This window comes from Rhinoderma darwinii, chromosome 1, assembly GCF_050947455.1.
Source record: "Rhinoderma darwinii isolate aRhiDar2 chromosome 1, aRhiDar2.hap1, whole genome shotgun sequence".
NCBI lineage: Eukaryota > Metazoa > Chordata > Amphibia > Anura > Rhinodermatidae > Rhinoderma > Rhinoderma darwinii.
The window spans coordinates 251,827,733-251,847,963 of NC_134687.1; the positions used below are offsets into that span (position 1 = coordinate 251,827,733).

The 20,231-nt window shown below is 45.3% G+C and overlaps 2 protein-coding genes across 2 annotated transcripts in view; both read right to left on the minus strand.

Annotated features, from left to right (window-relative positions):
• Nucleotides 1–20,231, minus strand: part of LOC142760364 (PML-RARA-regulated adapter molecule 1-like) — a 105,065-nt gene that overhangs the window by 77,553 nt on the left and 7,281 nt on the right. Inside the window, exons 2-3 of the mRNA XM_075863553.1 lie at nucleotides 19,784–19,946; nucleotides 17,856–17,889 (exon numbers count right to left, since the gene is read on the minus strand). Of these exons, the coding sequence (XP_075719668.1) occupies nucleotides 17,856–17,889; nucleotides 19,784–19,916 (167 nt within the window). The 5' untranslated portion in view covers nucleotides 19,917–19,946. The remainder of the gene's footprint in view (nucleotides 1–17,855; nucleotides 17,890–19,783; nucleotides 19,947–20,231) is intronic.
• The window catches only part of LOC142742095 (uncharacterized), a 380,698-nt gene continuing 380,402 nt past the window's right edge, over nucleotides 19,936–20,231 (minus strand). The window contains exon 14 of the mRNA XM_075851566.1: nucleotides 19,936–19,946. Within this exon, the coding sequence (XP_075707681.1) occupies nucleotides 19,936–19,946 (11 nt within the window). The remainder of the gene's footprint in view (nucleotides 19,947–20,231) is intronic.

The window sequence follows — 20,231 nt, forward strand, 5'->3', positions numbered from 1 at the left end:
CTCTTTTAATGTGCTGCTACTACTACTACCACCCTTGCTGTCCGTTGGCTACCTCTACTACCACCAATACACCTCCACTGCCGTCTGCTACAAGCAGGCCTGGAGGGCTTGTGAAAAGCCATTGCTTGTTGCTTTTAAATCCATGTATGGATGAACCCCGGCAGGCATCTGCCAATAAAAAGGGTACATTTTTGGAGGGCTTGTGAAAAGCCATTGCTTGTTGCTTTTAAATCCATGTATGGATGAACCCCGGCAGGCATCTGCCAATAAAAAGGGTACATTTTTGGAGGGCTTGTGAAAAGCCATTGCTTGTTGCTTTTACATCCATGTATGGATGAACCCCGGCAGGCATCTGCCACCATAAAGGGTAAATTTTTTGAGGGCTTGTCAAAAGCCATTGCTTCTTCTTTTACCACCTTATATGTATGAACCCTGGCAGGCATCTGCCACCAAAAATTGTTAATTTTTGTACCTTTTTTAACAATGCATTAAGCATACAACATGCACAAGTGCAATGGTTTCTGTTAGTTATCACCGTGTCCCATCCGTTTTCCTATAGCCATACATGTTGGCGTAACTTTGACACTAACTTTGCCTTAAAGACAGCTCAAAAGTACTTGGATACACTCATGGGTGACCTAAGAGTGTTATACAGAGCTTCTAGGGCTTTTAAACAGTGTTATACACGATTTTTAGGGGCTTTCTTGTATTACAGGTTCGGTCAGAACTAGTTCGGTCCGAATCAAACTTTTTAATGAAATTCGGCGAACCAGCCGAACCGAACTTTTCATAAGTTCGCTCATCTCTACCCAGGACCCTGGACCGCGGAAAGAACGGACATTTCTTAGTACGGCCGTGTTCTGCGGTCCAGGCTCATAGAAAATAATGGACGCGGCCATGTGCACGGCCCGCGATTTGCGGGTGGCTCGCGGGTGACACTCCGGGGCAGGCCGACCCAAAGATCACGGCCGTGCACATGGCTACGGTCGTGTGCATGAGGCCTTAGTGTGTCTCACTATTTATATATATTTTTATATATAAAATTTTGTGTATGTGTGTATATATATATATATATATATATATATATATATAAAATGTGTGTGTGTATATATATATATATATACATACATACATACATATATATGAACACATACAAATTATATATATATATATATATATATATATATATATATACACACACAGTGTGGGAACTACAAGTGTGAAGAAGGATGAGAAGGTGTGGACGACGAGATTGTCAGAGGAGGGGGCGTGTTCTGTGATTGATGACGCTCCGTGTCTTTGCTAAGACAGCACTTTCGACTGTGTAAAGACACGGCGCGTCATCAACTACCTTTAGGCTCTATTCACACGAGAGGGTCTGAGTGTCGGCCTATAAAAAAACGGCGGTTTTGGTCCGTTTTCTCGGCCGTTTTGCATCTGTTCCGTTCCGGGCCATGCTTCCGTTTTTAACCCGTTTTGCACCTGTTTTTTTCCTTGTCCATTTTAAAAACTGATGAATTTCATTTGTCAATTTTCTGCCACACACTGCCCCCTGTAGATAATGCCACACACTACCTTCTATAGATACTGCCACAGCCCCCCTGTAGGTAATGCCACACAGCCCCCTGTAGGTAATGCCATACAGCCCCCCTGTAGGTAATACCACACAGCCCCCCTGTAGGTAATGCCACACAGCCCCCTGTAGGTAATGCCACACAGCCCCCTGTAGGTAATGCCACACAGCCCCGCTGTAGGTAATGCCACACAGCCCCCCCTGTAGGTAATTCCACACAGCCCCCCTGTAGGTAATGCCACACAGCCCCCCTGTAGGTAATGCCACACAGCCCCCCTGTAGGTAATGCCACACAGCCCCCCTGTAGGCAATGCCACATATCCCCCTTGAGGGCAGTGGCACATAGCCCCCTGTAAGTAATGCCACACAGCCCCCTGTAAGTAATGCCACACAGCCCCCCTGTAGGTAATGCCACACAGCCCCCCTGTAGGTAATGCCACATAGCCCCCCCTGTAGGTAATGCCACATAGCCCCCCTGTAGGTAATGCCACATAGCCCCCTCTGTAGGTAATGCCACATAGCCCCCCCTGTAGGTAATGCCACATAGCCCCCCTGTAGGTAATGCCACACAGCCCCCCTGTAGGTAGTGCCACACAGCCCCCCTTGTAGATAGTGCCACCCCCCCCTACTTTCCTGTAGGGGACGGCTCTGGAGAAATCCCTCACTTCACTGTCCATATATGAACAGTGAAGTGAGGTACTTCTCCTGGAGCAGAATCCCCGACCACATCGGCGGGGATTCCGCTTCAGAAGTCCCTGACGTCACTGTCCATATATGGACACAGTGAAGTCAGTGACTTTTCCTGGAGCGGAATCCCCGGCCAATTCGCCGGTGATTCCGCTTCAGAAGTCACTGTGTCCATATATGGACACAGTGAAGTCCGTGACTTCTCCTGGAGCGGAATCCCCGGCCACATTGGCGGGGATTCCGCTTCAGAAGTCCCTGATGTCACTGTCTATATATGGACACAGTGAAGTCTGTGACTTCTCCTGGAGCGGAATCCCCAATCCCGGGCTTGGGGATTCCGCTCCTACAGTGAGCAAATAAACACCCTCCTCCTCCTCCTCCTCCTCACATGCGCTTCAGACTGTGAGGAGGAGAAGGAGAGAGCGAGCGACGGCAGACACGGCCGTCACTGTACACACCGTCTCCACATATTAAAACTTGTGCATGCGCAATGAAAGACACGGCTGCTGAAGACGCAGCCATATCATTTAACAGAGCATGCGTGGTAGTGTCAACCACGCATGCTCTAAGCAGATGGGGAAAACACGTGGTACAGTTACGTCGCTTATGACGTAACCGTACAATGTGAAAACCGGAAACCGGAAGTTAGGCGCGAACGGACGGGTATGCACAGGAAGTGCAAATTTTACATGGACAAGCGGTCCCATGACGGAAGAGGGGATACGACGATACATCCAGCTAATCAAACGTAAGTACATTACAAAGTTAAATGTTTTTTATTGTTTAGTTTAATTAAAAGTAATTTTTTACTTCCGGAAAACCCCTTTAACCCTCCTTGGATGATAACAAGGAAACTTTTTCAGCTATCTTTCCTATTGACTGAAGGCATGCCTCTTTGACATTACCCTGAATTCACCCAGGGCAGGGAACATAGACTATTCAAGGAATGGAGAGAAAAGGAGATTTTTATCGGCCCAACACCTTACTCAATTAGAGGAAAAGAGATGTTTTACTATATCGGAACTTAAATTGAAATATAAGCTGACTGATTCGCATAATTTTCCTATCATGCAAATTATGGTGTTTTGTGGGAGTCGGTTGCAATCACTAAACAAGGAAGCTACTATGACTACATTTGATGATATTAAGGGTCCTAGACGGGAGAGAGCCTGTTATGGCAGGAAGGAGGTGAAGGGAACAAGTGAGCCCTAATCTACCCACCGCCCTGTCCCTGCCTACTTGCAACGACCCGCCCTAGGCGACGGGGTACAACTTGGCGGCGGTCCCTACGCTGACTAAGTGCAAGGGGATACAAACAGGGAACAAGCAAGGGAAGGGGCAGTAGCCCACGGAACACCGTGAGGAAACGGAGTGGTGAACGAGCCAGTCAGGATCGGAATGTAGTGGAGTATACAAACGCAGAGCACGGAGCAGGAAGCAAACCAGGGGCAGAGCAAAGCAGGATAAGCGGGATTTGAAGCAAGGCAGAAGCACGGCAGAAGCAGGCTGGAGCAAGGCAGCAGTGGGGCCAGGAATCCAAGAAGAATAACAAGCAATGAGGAAGAGAAAACGGCAGGTATAAATGGACAGGGGGCGGAGCTAACTCCGACTGACCAGGCCGCGATAGGCTCTCCCACTCCTGAGCCTGCCACCCTGATTGGTGGGAGCCGGTGTTAGTCTAAGAGGTCTGGCCTCAGGTGTCGACTGATTAATCCTGGGAGTATCCAAAGACGTAGTGCCTGGCAGATCCTTTACAGTACTCCCCCTTTTATGAGGGGCCACCGGACCCTTACTAAGAGGACCCGGTTTAGTGGGGAAGCTAAGGTGGAACCTCCTGACCAATACCCCAGCGTGAACATCTCGAGCAGGTACCCAAGTCCTCTCCTCCGGCCCGTATCCTCTCCAATGGACCAGGTACTGGAGGGAGCCCTGGATCATCCTACTGTCCACAATCTTGGCCACCTCGAATTCCACCCCCTCAGGGGTTAGAACGGGAACAGGAGGTTTCCTCGAGGGGGACCAGGACGGGGAGTAGCGTTTAAGGAGGGAGGCATGAAAGACGTCGTGTATGCGAAAGGATGGGGGCAGCTCCAGACGGAAGGATACAGGGTTGAGGACTTCAATGACCTTATAAGGCCCAATAAATCGGGGAGCAAACTTCCTGGACGGGACCTTAAGGCGCAAGTTCCTAGACGACAACCACACCAGATCCCTGACGACAAACCGGGGCTTAGCAGAATGTTTTCTATCAGCCTGAATCTTTTGTACGCTCTGGGACGCCTCTAGGTTCTTCTGAACCTGGGCCCAGACTGTGCACAGTTCCCGATGAACGTCCTCTACCTCGGGATTATTGGAACAACCAGGAGAAACGGAGGAGAACCTTGGATTAAACCCGAAATTACAGAAAAACGGGGAGACCCCTGACGAGTTACTGACCCGGTTATTCAGGGAAAATTCAGCGAGGGGAAGGAATGAGAACCAATCAAATTGACAGTCAGAGATGAAACACCTTAAATATTGTTCCAGGGATTGATTAGTCCTTTCCGTTTGGCCAATAGTTTCGGGATGGAAGGCGGAGGAGAAGGACAGATCAATCTCCAACTTTTTACAAAAAGCTCTCCAAAATAAGGAAACAAATTGTACCCCTCTGTCAGAAACGATATTGACTGGGGCCCCATGGAGACGCAGAATGTGTTTAACAAACAAAGAAGCTAACGTCTTGGCGTTAGGTAGTTTCTTAAGGGGCACAAAGTGGCACATCTTGCTGAAGCGGTCTACTACCACCCACACCACCGACTTGCCCTGAGATGGAGGCAAATCGGTGATAAAATCCATGGAGATATGGGTCCAAGGTCTCTGGGGAATGGGCAAAGAACGTAGTAAGCCCGCAGGTCGGGACCTAGGGGTCTTGGACCTAGCACAAACCTCACAAGCGGCGACGTAAGCCCTAACGTCTTTAGGCAACCCAGGCCACCAATAGTTTCTGGTAATGAGGTGTTTGGTACCCAAGATGCCAGGATGACCAGATAGTACGGAGTCATGGTTTTCTTTGAGTACCCTTAGCCGGTATTGCAGGGGGACAAACAGCTTGTCCCGAGGGAGGTTCCCGGGAGCTGAACCTTGATCAGCCGCAATGTCAGAGGCTAAATCAGAATCAGTGGCACAAACGATTATACCAGGGGGTAAAATACAAGCAGGATCCTTCTCAGAAGGAGGATTGGCCATGAAACTACGTGACAGTGCATTATCCTTAATATTTTTGGACCCAGCCCTATAGGTAACCAAGAAGTTAAATCTGGTAAAGAATAGCGCCCATCGAGCTTGTCTAGGATTAAGCCTCCAGGCAGATTCTAGGAAAACCAGATTCTTGTGGTCAGTAAGGACCGTTACCTGGTGTCTGGCCCCTTCCAGGAAGTGATGCCACTCTTCAAAAGCCCATTTAATGGCTAAAAGTTCGCGGTTGCCAATATCATAGTTACTCTCCGTGGGCGAAAACTTCCTAGAGAAGTAAGCACAGGGGCGGAGATGGGTGAGGGAGCTGGTACCCTGGGACAAGACGGCCCCCACTCCCACCTCGGACGCGTCAACCTCCACAATAAATGGCTCCCTTTGGTTGGGCTGAACCAGCACGGGGGCCGAGATAAAGCACTTCTTGGGGATCTCAAAAGCCTGGACGGCCTCAGGAGGTCAGTGGAGGACATCAGCACCTTTGCGAGTGAGGTCCGTAAGAGGCTTAGCGACGACCGAGAAGTTGGCAATAAATCTCCTGTAATAGTTAGCGAAGCCCAAAAAACACTGTAGCGCCTTCAGGGAGGCAGGTTGGACCCATTCCGCCACAGCCTGAACCTTGGCAGGGTCCATGCGGAATTCATGAGGAGTGAGGATTTGACCCAAAAATGGTATCTCCTATACCCCAAACACACATTTTTCGGTTTTCGCAAACAGATTATTTTCCCGGAGGACCTGGAGGACCTTCCTGACATGCTCCACGTGGGAGGACCAGTCCTTGGAAAACACCAGTATGTCATCAAGGTACACTACAAGAAAATTTCCCAGGTAATCTCTCAGAATTTCATTAATAAAATTCTGGAAGACGGCAGGGGCATTACACAACCCAAAGGGCATGACCAGGTATTCGAAATGACCTTCGGGCGTGTTGAACGCAGTCTTCCACTCATCCCCCTCTTTGATGCGGATAAGGTTATATGCCTCGCGTAGATCGAACTTAGAGAACCATTGGGCCCCCTGAACCTGATTAAAAAGATCTGGAATCAAAGGGAGGGGATACTGGTTCCTTACTGTGACCTTATTCAAGTTCCGATAGTCAATGCACGGCCTAAGACCACCATCCTTCTTCCCCACGAAGAAGAAGCCAGCACCTACAGGAGAAGTCGAGGGGCGAATGAAACCCTTGGCCAGGCATTCTTGGATATACTCCCTCATAGCTTCACGTTCAGGACATGAAAGATTAAATATCCTACCCTTAGGAAGCTTAGCACCAGGTACCAAATCGATGGCGCAATCATAATCTCTATGAGGGGGCAACACCTCGGAGGCCTCCTTAGAAAACACATCAGCGAAGTCCTGAACAAACTCAGGTAGCGTGTTTACCTCCTCACGGGGAGAAATAGAGTTAACCGAAAGACATGACGTCAGGCATTCACTACCCCATTTGGTGAGATCCCCAGTATTCCAATCAAACGTGGGATTATGCAGCTGCAACCAGGGAAGACCTAATACCAGATCGGACGATAATCCCTGCATCACCAGTACAGAGCACTGCTCCAAATGCATGGAGCCAACAAGGAGTTCAAAAACAGGAGTATGCTGAGTAAAATAACCATTAGCAAGAGGAGTGGAGTCGATACCCACTACCGGGACAGGATAAGGCAAATCAATAAAAGGCATTTTTAGAGACATAGCAAATTCCACAGTCATGATATTAGCAGATGAGCCAGAATCCACGAAGGCACTGCCAGTGGCAGACCGGCCTGCAAACGAGACCTGAAAGGGAAGCAAAATTTTATTGCGTTTCATATTAACGGGAAATACCTGTGCGCCCAAGTGACCTCCCCGATGATCACTTAGGCGCGGAAGTTTTCCGGCTGCTTATTCTTGCGCCTGGGACAGGTGTTCAGTAGATGCTTGTCATCCCCACAATAGAAGCAGAGACCATTCTTCCTGCGGAACTCTCTACGTTGTCGAGGGGACATGGAGTCCCCGAGTTGCATAGGTACCTCCGAGTCTTCCGTGGAAGAACGAGGAGACGGGACCTCGGGGGGAATCGCCGGGAAGTCAGAGGGGAAAACATTAAAACGTTCAAGCTGACGTTCCCTGAGACGTCGGTCAAGTCGTACTGCTAGGGCCATAACCTGGTCTAGGGAGTCAGAAGAGGGGTAGCTAACAAGCAGATCCTTCAGGGCGTCAGATAATCCTAACCTAAACTGGCACCTTAGGGCCGGGTCATTCCACCGAGAAGCTACGCACCACTTTCTAAAATCAGAACAGTATTCCTCAACAGGTCTCCTACCCTGACGTAAGGTCACCAGCTGACTCTCGGCTAAGGCAGTCCTGTCAGTCTCGTCGTAAATGAGTCCGAGGGCAGAGAAAAAACGATCAACGGAGGAAAGTTCAGGGGCGTCAGGAGCCAAGGAGAAGGCCCACTCTTGGGGCCCTTCCTGGAGTCGGGATATAATGATACCCACCCGCTGGTTCTCGGAACCTGAGGAGTGAGGTTTTAGACGGAAGTAAAGTCTGCAACTCTCCCGGAAGGAGAGAAAAGTCTTACGGTCCCCTGAGAACCAGTCAGGTAACTTGAGGTCGGGTTCTAGAGGTGAGGTGAGGGGTACTACTATGGCAGCGTCAGACTGGTTGACCCTCTGAGCCAGGGCCTGGACCTGTAGGGGGTCCATGATAGTGTCAGCGTAGGAGAAATGGTAGACTAGGTATGGGCTTGTGATTATGTTATGGCAGGAAGGAGGTGAAGGGAACAAGTGAGCCCTAATCTACCCACCGCCCTGTCCCTGCCTACTTGCAACGACCCGCCCTAGGCGACGGGGTACAACTTGGCGGCGGTCCCTACGCTGACTAAGTGCAATGGGATACAAACAGGGAACAAGCAAGGGAAGGGGCAGTAGCCCACGGAACACCGTGAGGAAACGGAGTGGTGAACGAGCCAGTCAGGATCGGAATGTAGTGGAGTATACAAACGCAGAGCACGGAGCAGGAAGCAAGCCAGGGGCAGAGCGAAGCAGGATAAGCGGGAACTGAAGCAAGGCAGAAGCACGGCAGAAGCAGGCTGGAGCAAGGCAGCAGTGGGGCCAGGAATCCAAGAAGAATAACAAGCAATGAGGAAGAGAAAACGGCAGGTATAAATGGACAGGGGGCGGAGCTAACTCCGACTGACCAGGCCGCGATAGGCTCTCCCACTCCTGAGCCTGCCACCCTGATTGGTGGGAGCCGGTGTCAGTCTAAGAGGTCTGGCCTCAGGTGTCGACTGATTAATCCTGGGAGTATCCACAGACGTAGTGCCTGGCAGATCTTTTACAGAGCCACTGGGAGATTGTGCGTAGGGAAACTATAAATGAGAGATTGTGTGAATCTTACTTTAACTTTATGCATACAGCAATCTATGGATTTAATATACCGCTTTTACCCACTTGTTCTAATAGAATTACTGTCTGGACCAAATGCAAGGCTCCTAAAACTGACCTGTGGCATGGTATTTGGGTCTGTCCCGTTACTCAATCCTTCTGGGAACTTACTGGCTGGTATATTGCCTCTTAACGGTCACTTACTTTACTGATATCTCCGCAATGCATCCTATTTCACGAGGTGAGACCTCCAGAAGAGGAGGAATCCACAATGACGAGGGGTGTACCCTCGATTGTCCATATTATCTTGATGATGGCAAAACGTTGTCTGTTAAATCAGTGTCTACAACCGAATGCTCCGACAATCTCGGAGGTAATCGCTTAGCTGAAATTACTATTGGGAATAGATCGGTTAGATACAGAGAGACATAGGGAGAAGGGGACTGACCGGTTAAAAAAAAAAAATGGAAACAATTTATCATAACCCACCTTTCTAGACCAATATCATTGACTTGGTTCCCCTTTTAGACATACGTCTTGGTATGCGAGGGAGACCTTGAGTGGTTCTCTTGGACTGCTTACATTATGAGTGCTTATCGCTGGAGGGGGAATAAACGCATTTTACGGTCTCTCCGGAATTGTCGGATTGTGCGAGGGTTTCAAGTTTGGTATGCTGTTAAGTGTAAGAGACTTTCACCATATATACGGCCTGTAAAGTAAAATTTTGGAAATGTAGTAATTTATCAAACATTTCTACTGTCTTCAGGAAAATGTCTTTGGCTGCGTTCCGAAAGCAAAAAATGGCTGTACACCATTTGTTTGTCTGCTCATTTTATTTTTTTAATTCTGTTTTATACTGTACAGTATGTTTACAGAAAAATGCAATAAATATATGTTTAAAAAAAAAATTGCTTCCGAAATCCGAAGGTAATTTGGAGGCAGTTTTTTTCTGCTTATCAAAAAAGGCAGTGTGAACATTCTCATAGAGATTACATATTTGTTATGCTGGGCTGTAATTGGCTATTCAATAAACAATTTGTATTCATCCTTTTCTACTGCAACAACAAATAACCATATGGGAGGCAGAAAGGTTGCTTAACCCCTTAAGGACGCAGCCTAGTTTGGGCCTTAAAGGCATGGTGTCGCCCCAAAAACATGTTTTTTTTTTAAAATTTAAACATTTAGTGTGTGGGTGATTAAACATTGTTCAAATTTTTTTTATTTTTTTCGCGAGTCAGGAAATATTATAAATTTTTTCAAATTTATAATACTACCCATTTTTGGTCACTAGATGGAGCTGTTTGGAGCTAGTTCCCAAAATTGCAGCATTGCAACATTGGGTTAAAAGCTATCGCTCTAGTGAGCTCTCAGCAATCCCCCCTCCTTTATCCTGGCTAGTGCCGGGATAAACGAGGGGTTTGAAAGGTTTAACCTCCTACACTGTGTGTCGCCATTTTTTGAGGTAACCCACAGTGTAGTAGGTTTACATGCAGTAGTAAACACACACAAACACTAATATACATTGAAATCGCTTACCTGCTCCTGCCGCCGCGGCCCGTCCGCTCCCTTTGCTGCCGCTGTTCCATGTGCACTTGTCCGGAAGCCGCGACCGGAAGTAGTAATATTACTGTCCAGCCGCGACTTCCGGTCCACGGGAAAATGGCGCCGGACGGCGCCAATTTCGAATAGGACTGTGTGGGAGCGGCGCATGCGCAGTTCCCACACAGACGCCGTACACGGCAGTCAATGGGACGGGAGCCGTTCGCAGTCCCTATGGGACTGTGGCTGCCGTATTCCATGTCTGTGTGTGTCGTTAATCGACACACACAGAAATGGAACAAAAAATGGCAGCCCCCATAGGGAAGAAAAAGTGTGAAAATAAGAAACAGTAAAACACAAACACACAAATGAAAATAAACGTTTATATTAAGGCACTAACATCTTTAACATATAAACAAATTATTTGTGATGACACTGTTCCTTTAAGGCTCAGAGCCCATTTTTCAAATCTGACATATTTCACTTTATGTGGTAATAACGTCGGAATGCTTAAACCTATCCAAGCGATTCTGAGATTGTTTTCTCGTGACACTTTGGGCTTCATGTTCGTGGTAAAATTTGGTCGATATATTCAGTCTTTATTTGTGAAAAATTGCAAAATTTAGAGAAAATTTACAAAAAATAGCATTTTTCAGAATTTAAATGCATCTGCTTGAAAAACAGACGGTTATACCACCCAAAATAGTTACTAGTTCACATTTCCCATATGTCTACTTTAGATTGGCATCGTTTTTTGAACATTATTTTATTTTTCTTGGACGTTACAAGGTTTAGAACATAAACAGCAATTTCTCATATTCTTAAGAAAATTTCAAAAGCCTTTTTTTGAAGGTGCCAGTTCAGTTCTGAAGTGGATTTGAGGGGCCTATGTATTAGAAACCCCCATAAAACACCCCATTTTAAAAACTAGACCCCTCAAAGTATTCAAAACAGCATATAGAAAGTTTTTTAACCCTTCAGGCATTTCACAGGAATTAAAGCAAATTGGAAATGAAATTTGCAAATTTCATTTTTTCTGCTGAATTTCAATTTTATTCAATTTTTTTTTAGTAACAGAGAAGGTTTTACCAGAGAAACACTACTAAATATGTATTGTCCAGATTCTGCAGTTTTTAGAAATGTCCCACATGTGGCCCTACTGCGCTCGTGGACTAAAACACAAGCCCTAGAAGCAAAGAAGCACCTAGTGCATTTTGAGGCCTCTTTTTTATTAGAATATATTTTAGGCAGCATGCCAGGTTTGAAGAGGCGTTGAGGTATCAAAACAATGGAAACCCACCAGAAGTGACCCCATTTTGGAAATTACACCCCTCAAGGAATTCATTTATGGTTTTTGTTATCATTTTGACCGCACAGTTTTTTCACAGCACCTATTTGAATTGGGCTGTGAAATGAAAAAAATGATATTTTTTCCAATAAAATGTCATTTTTGATCAAATTTTCTTATTTTCACAGGGAACAACATACCCCATTTTGTTGCCCAATTTGTCCTTAGTGCGGCAATACCCCATTTGTGGTGATAAACTGCCGTTTGGGCCCATGGGAGGGCTCAGAAGGAAAGGAGCGCTATGTGTTTGTTGGAGTCCAGATTTTGCTGGATTGGTTTTCGGGTGCCATGTCGCATTTGCAGAGCCCCAGAGGTATCAAAGCAATGGAAACCCACCAGAAGTGACCCCATTTTGGAAACTACACCCCTCAAGGAATTCATTTATGGTTTTTGTTATCATTTTGACCGCACAGGTTTTTCACAGCACCTATTTGAATTGGGCTGTGAAATGAAAAAAATGATATTTTTTCCAATAAGATGTCATTTTTGATCAAAATTTCTTATTTTCACAAGGAACAACATACCCCATTTTGTTGCCAAATTTGTCCTTAGTGCGGCAATACCCCATTTGTGGTGATAAACTGCCCTTTGGGCCCATGGGAGGGCTCAGAAGGAAAGGACCACCATTTGGCCTACTGGAGCTTTTCTGGTGCTAAGTCATGTGTGCAGAAGCCCCTGAGGTACCAGTACAGTTGAAACCCCCGAGAAGTGACCCCATTTTAAAAACTACACCCCTTAAGACATTCATCTAGAGGTGTAGTGAGCATTTTGACCCCACAGGTACTGTGTAAAAGATAATGCGCAGCAGATGGTGCAGTGTGAGATTTGCAATTTTATATATGTATATGCCATTTCAGTGTCCAATATAGTGTGCCCAGCATGCGCCACGGGAGATATACACCCCTTAAATTGTAATGTGGGTTCTCCTGGGTACGACAATACCCTACATGTGGCTGTTATCAGCTGCCTGGGCATACGGCAGGGCTCAGAAGGGAAAGATGAGGGGGGTAAGCTGTGCGGAGTGCATCAGGGTAAATTAAAAATCAAGGGATGTATGATACATTTTAAAACAATCTTTTATACAGAGCCCTGGTTTTTCGGGACACGTGTCACATTGGTATATTTTGACTTTCCTTATCCCCCTCTTATAGCAGACTCTGCACCTCTTTTGACTCTTTCCCTTTCCACCGGTTTGGGGACCTTCTCCTGGAAAGTGTTGCCCTGGTACGATGCGTGTGGCCTCGCTTCCAGAAGTACTGGGTGCCCCCCCTTCCTGGTCCCTAAAGATTAGATCTTGAAATTCCAGGAAAGTTCCCCTCTGGCCTGCACATCGACGTAGCACATACGCATTGTACAAAGCCATCTGTATGATGTGCCCGGCCAGCTTCTTATACCACACCGCATGGCGCTGTAGGGCTTCAGGACTTGATTTGACAAGTCCATCCCTCCCATGTACCTATTGTACTCCAGGATGCAGTCTGGTTTGGGGGTGGCCTTTCCTTCATATATCCTAAACCTGTAGGTATACCCTGATGCACTCTCGCACAGCTTATACATCTTCACGCCATACCTTGCCCTCTTACCTGGCAGGTACTGGCGGAATTGAACCCTCCCTTTAAAATGTACCAGGGACTCATCAATAGAAAAACACTTCTCGGGGGTGTATGCTTGGGAAAACCGGGCACTGGAACGGTCTAATAGGGGTCTCCGTTTATACAAACGGTCAAAACTGGGGTCATCTCGGAGTGGGCACGGCTCATTATCAGTATAATGTAAGAAGCGAAGTATTGCCTCATTTATTTTTTTTTTTAGGTTCCAGTTCATTTCTGAAGTTGCTTTGAGGGGCCCATATATTAGAAACCCCTATCAAACACCCCATTTTAGAAACTAGACCCCTCAAAGTATTCACAACAGCATTTAGAAAGTTTATGAACCCTTTAGGTGTTTCACAGAAATTTAGAGCAAAGTAGAGGTGAAATTTACTCTTTTTATACCATTTTTTTTATAACACAAAAGGATTTATCAGAGAAACACAAATTAATACGTATTGTCCAGATTCTGCAGTTTAGAGAAATATCCCACATGTGGCCCTCGGGCGGTAATGGACTGAAGCATCGGCCTCCGAAGCAAAGGAGCACCTAGCGGATTTTGAGCCCTCTTTTTTATTAGGCACCATGTCCGGTTTGAAGAGGTCTTGTGGTGCCAAAACATTGGAAACCCCCCAAAAGTGACCCCAATTTGGAAACTAGACCCCTTGAGGAATCCATTGCAGTTTTCATGGGGTGCATGCGGCTTTTTGATCAGTTTTTATTCCATTTTTAGGTGGCGTGGTGACTAATAAACAGCAATTCTACTATTGTTTTTGTATACTTTTTTTTTACAGCGTTCACCGTGCGCTATAAATGACATATTCACTTTATTCTGCGTGGCGATACGATTACGGCGATACCATATGTTTATAGTTTTTTTTTATGTCTTATGGCGTTTGCACAATAAAATACGTTTTGTAAACAATCATTCACTTTTTGTGTTACCTTATTCTAAGAGCCATAACGTTTTTATTTTTCAATCAATAAAGCCGTGCGAGGACTTATTTTTTGCGTAACGAACTGTATTTTCCATCAGTACCATTTTTAGGTACATGCGACTTTTTGATCTCTTTTTATTCCATTTTTTGGGAGGTGAAGTGACCAAACAATTGTGATTGTGGTACGGTTTATTAATATTTTTTTTTACGGCGTTCACCGTGCGGGATAAATAACAAAATAATTTTGTAGTTCAGGCCGTTACGGACGCGGCGATACCAATTATGTATAGTTTATTTGTTTGTTTATATATTTTTATTAATAATAAAGGACTGATAAGGGAAAAAGTGGGACTTTTACTTTTATTACTTTTAAAACTTTTATTTTCTTATTTTTACACATCTTTTTTTAACTTTTTTTTAACTTTATTACTTTGTCCCACTAGGGGACTTGAGGGCAGGAGGCCCTGATCGCTATTCTAATACACTGCACTACATGCGTAGTGCAGTGTATTAGAACTGTCAGCTACTCACTGACAGCAAGCATAGTGGGTCCTGACGTTGTCAGGACCCACTAGGCTTCCGTCTATGGCATAGCCGGACGCCATTGTTTGGTGTCCGGTTGCCATAGTCACCATCGCCGGCCGCTATCGCGTAGCAGGCCGGCGATGGCAGCTTAACCCCTAAAAAGCCGCGATCTCTATAGAACGCGGCTTTTAAGGGGTTAATCAGCGGGGACACAGCGATCGGTCCCCGCTGTAGGAGCTGTGACAGCTGCTGAACAAGACAGCAGCGTCACAGCTCCTGTATGTGTCGGGAGGACGGCCGAAACGGCCGTTACTCCCGAGACGTACTATTACGGCATGGAGCGCGAACGATACAGCTGCCATGACGTAATAGTACGTCAAGGAGCGGGAAGGGGTTAAAATATAAGCGTATGTTCACACGGCTTATTTTCGGCAGTTTTTCGGGCCGTAAACGGCCGAAAAGCGAACAAAAAATTGGAAGAACGCCTCCAAACATCTGCCCATTGATTTCAATGGGAAAAACGGCGTTCTGTTCTGACGGGCCGTTTTTTTCCCATTGACTCTTTAGAAAAACATCCCCAAAAACGGCCGTAAAAACACCACGAAAAACGCGAGTGGCTCAAAAACTTCTGAAAATCAGGAGCTGTTTTCCCTTGAAACAGCTCCGTATTTTCAGAAGTTTTTTGCTAAGCGTGTGAACATACCCTAAAGTTTGTATTTCCCACACATTTCTACCCGACAAGGGGGAGAAGTATGGCGCGAGCTCACGGGCTGAAACTTCTCCATTAGTTGAGCATGTTGGCTGTATGAAACAGCCTCCATTTCAGTGCAACGAGCGAGATTAAGTGTATGTTTTTACACACGTACTAAAAAATGTCTGAAAATACGGAGTCCATGAAAAACGGCTCCAAAAACGTCTCAAGAAGCGACATGCACTTCTTTTTTGTGGGTGTTTTTTTACGCGGCCGTTCTTGAAAACAGCCGTGTAAAAAAACGCCCGTCAGAACAGAATGCCGATTTTCCCATTGAAATCAAAGGGCAGATGTTTGGAGACGTTCTGCCTCAGATTTTTCGGCCGTTTACGGCCCCGAAAAATGGCTGAAAATAAGCCGTGTGAACATACCCTGATAGCGACCATGGCATCTAAGCTGCTAAAAACAGGGGTGGTCCCCTCTGATGGCCCATTGGCCCCCAATGGCCAATGGTTGTCATGACAGGCCCCCAGGTCTGCCATCTCTGTGTTCCTATTAAGCCCTCCCAGAGGCAGGGATTAACAGGAGCCTGTAAAAATAATGACATGCTGCAATACATTAGTATTGCAGTATTTTATGAAAGCAATCACAGGTTCAAGTCTCCTAGGGAGGTCTAATAAAAAAAAAAGTTAAATAATGTCTTCATATATAAAATTAAAAAAAAACTTTTTGCATTGCCCCCCAAAAGCAAAGTAACAAAAAAAAATGAATATAACTGGTATCACTGCGTCTGTTAAAGTCCGAACTATTACAATATAACATTATTTAACCCGGATGGTGAACGCAGAAAAAAAATGTAGCCGCCAGAATCGTTGTTTTTTGATCACCTGAATAAAAAGTGATCGTAAAGTCTTATGTACTCCAAAATGATACCAACAAAACTTTCCCCGCAAAAAAACAACCCCTCACATTGCTCAATCGACGGAAAACTAAAAAAAAGTTATGGTTCCCAGAATTTGGCGACACAAAACAAATTTTCTTTTTAACAATAGTTTTTCCCTTGTAAAAGTAGTAAAACATAATAAGCTATGTAAATTTGATATTGCTGTAAACTTATTGACCCACAAAATAAAGTTAACATGCACTTTTTACCGCACGGTTAACGCCATAAAAACAAAGCCCAAAATTTGTAATACAGGTCTTTACTAAAATAGACATGTCAGGAGAGGTGGCAGGTCCATATATATATATATATATATATATATATATATATATATATATATATATATGTATGTATATGTATATGTGTGTGTGTATACGTGTGTACTGATAGGTGTCCGTGCTGAAAAAATGATAGAACCTGTCCTATAATTACGGCAAGGACTCTCCCATAGAAATCTATGGGAGCTTCCATAAATACAGACGGCTACTGATGTGCATCCGTATACCATCCGTATTTACTGAAGCATTGCTAGGCAACATGTTGATGACATAATTTGCAACCTCCCTCTTTTTGTAAGGATCCGTATATATGGATGGAATACGGATGCAATACGGACACACTTCCGTATATACTGATGAAATACTACTACTGATCCGTATTTACTGACTATTTTAGGATAGATGAAAATACTGTTGTGTGCATGGGGCCTTATGCCCCATGCACACGATCGTAAAATACGTCAGTTTTTGCGGACCGCAATTAGCGATCGGCAAAAATGGACCCATTCCCTTTCATTGAACGCGGACACCTTTCCGTAGCGCTACGGATGGGTGTCTGTGCCGTAGAAATGTTCCAAAAATTATGGAACATGTCCATTCTTTTGCATTTTGCGGGCCGTGCTCCCATACTTTGTATAGGAGCACGGCCCGAAAATGCGGGTGGCAGTCGGCGGCCAGCCATGCCCGCAATCGCAGGCCGTGATTGCGGGCACGGTCGTGTGTATGGGGCCTTACTGTTTTTACTATATTGTATTAATTTCATTCACCAATTTACCATCGCCCTTTTAATTTGATTATATTGGGTTATTGAGAATTATATATTATACACATACAGCGCTGCATGGGAAATTGAAAAATGCGTAGTCAACTACGCTATTGCTTCCGGCAAAATGGCGGATCTGGTGCACAACAGAGACAAACAGAAACCATGTACACCGGATCCGTCACCATTGAAATCAATGGTGATGGAAACGGAAACCTCTGGTTTGCGTTCGTGTCAGTTTGTGTCTGTTCAGGGTCCTGTTCTGACAAAGCTCCGACGGAACGTCAGAACGGGACCCCAACGCAGATGTGACCAGAGCCTTACATGCGCCGGTTGGTTATTTACATAAACAATGACTATGTTCAGGCTTTATAAAATCAGTACTTACAGCTGTAATACATATCTTCTTTTAACATAACCATCTAAAAATGAAAAAAAAAAACATTAGACTCAACATGTTGACTTTTGCAGTTATTAAATAAGATTTCAGATGTTTCAATACATTAGTACTTATGTTCAACATTGGAGGTGTGTATTATGTATTATGTTAAGGTAGCAGCTAGAGCTCTATAGTACTATATAATACACACTAAGGCCCCATGCACACGACCGTGCCCGCAATCACGGCCCGCGATTGCGGGCACGGCCGGCCGCTGACTGACAGCCGCATTTTCGGGCCGTGCTCCCATACAAAGTATGGGAGCACGGCCCGCAAAATGCGAAAGAACGGCAATTGCGGTCCGCAAAAACGGAGCCATTCACTTTCATTGACCACTGACACCTTTCCGTAGTACTACGGAAGGGTGTCCGTGCCGTGGAAATGTTCCGGGAATTATGGAACATGTCCGTTCTTTCGCATTTTGCGGGCCGTGCTCCCATACTTTGTATGGGAGCACGGCCCGAAAATGCGGCTGTCAGTCAGCGGCCGGCCGTGCCCGAAATCGTGGGCCATGATTGCGGGCACGGTCGTGTGCATGGGGCCTTAGGGTTTATTCAGACGAGCGTGTTAGTTTTGTATTCGCAAACTGTGTGACAGTCAGTGTTACGTCTGTCTGTGTTACGAGCGTCCGTGTTTTTTTCTTCCATATACCATCTGTTTTTCTTGTCTGCAAAAAAAAATGGGATGAAGGCCCCATTTTATTATCAGCATCTCCCAGCAACAGATCCGTCAAAAATAGATTGCGCACGGATGTGTCTATGTGTTGTCCGTTTTTATTTAGGCCCCAGTAACTTAAATAGGCAAGTCTATGGACCATAGGTACAGACGTGTGGATAGCCTAATTGACTATAATAGGTCCATGTGCATTCCCTTGGACACATGGACAGCACATGGACGTGAAATACGCTTGTCTGAATAAGTTGCTTCAGAATTTCTAAAGAGAGCAGGGATGTCAATTATACAGTGCTAGGCCCAGATTTTGCAGAAGGAGTGGCGCTAAAATTTGTTACTTTGATGATGCAGTACCCCTATACAATGCCAAAGACTTTAGTGTACACCTCAGGGTGTACAATAAGGCTATGTTCACACACAGTGTTTTCAGACATAATTCGGGCGTTTTACGCCTCGAATTACGCCTGAAAAAACGCCCCTAATACGCCTACAAACATCTGCCCATTGCTTGCAATGGGTTTTACGGTGTTCTGTTCCCACGAGGTGTAATTTTACGCGTCTCTGTCAAAATACGGCACGTAAAAAGACGCCCACGAAAAAGAAGTGCATGTCACTTCTTGGGACGTTTTTGGAGCCGTTTTTCATTGACCCCATTGAAAAACAGCTCCAATAACGGCCGTAAAAGACGCCGTGAAAAACTCGAGTTGCTACAAAAACGTCTGAAAATCAGGAGCTGTATTTTCAGACGTTTTTGGTCACTGCGTGTGAACATACTCACAGTGCCATTCCTAGTGAGTCCTATAACAGTGCCATTCAGTATGTTCACACGGCTTTTAAACGGCCGAAACATCGGAAGCAGAACGCCTCCCATTTCAATGGGAAATACGGTGTTCTGTTGCGACGGGGCGTTTTTTTACGCGGGCATTTTGAAAAACCGCCGCGTAAAAAAACGTCTGCGAAAAAGAAGCGCATGTCACTTCTTGAGCCTTTTTGGAGCCATTTTAGGACATGTAAATTTATGTTCCTGTGCCAAAAGAGCTTCCTGCAGAATGAATCAGTGATGAATGGGTAGCTCTGTATATTTGGTGCATTCTTACACAAGTATAATTTACTTCCACGACAATGGAGTTTTTCAATAACTACATTAGTGCACGGTAACGTAAAATAGCATAAAATAAGATTCTTAGCATCTAAAATATACGTACATTTGCCTTTATTATTCCGGCACAACAGTTTTTCTTCATTGGTGAACTGGATTACTTCAAATATTTCACCTTTACTAATTGGCAGGTCTTTCCCTCCACCTCTTTTGTTTCCTGCGCTTGGAACCACCATCATACGAGTCAAAACCCTTATTTCACCTTGAATCTAAAGTGTTAGAAAGACAATTAGTTATAACTCTCACCAAATATGAACAGTTTTTGGTATATTTGTTGTTTGTTAGACAATCTCATGGAAATCGGATATAGTTTCTTGATGAAAATATTATAGCTGATGATAGTTCCTAACCTACAGTCCCAATATTTCCATGTTCTGTTCTGTTCCATGTTTGCATGGGCAAAAGGGGTAACTGTTCTGGGGCCTCCAGTTCCCATATGCTCTTGACCACTGACAACCGTCATTATTATTATGATTCATTCTCAGCCATGACTA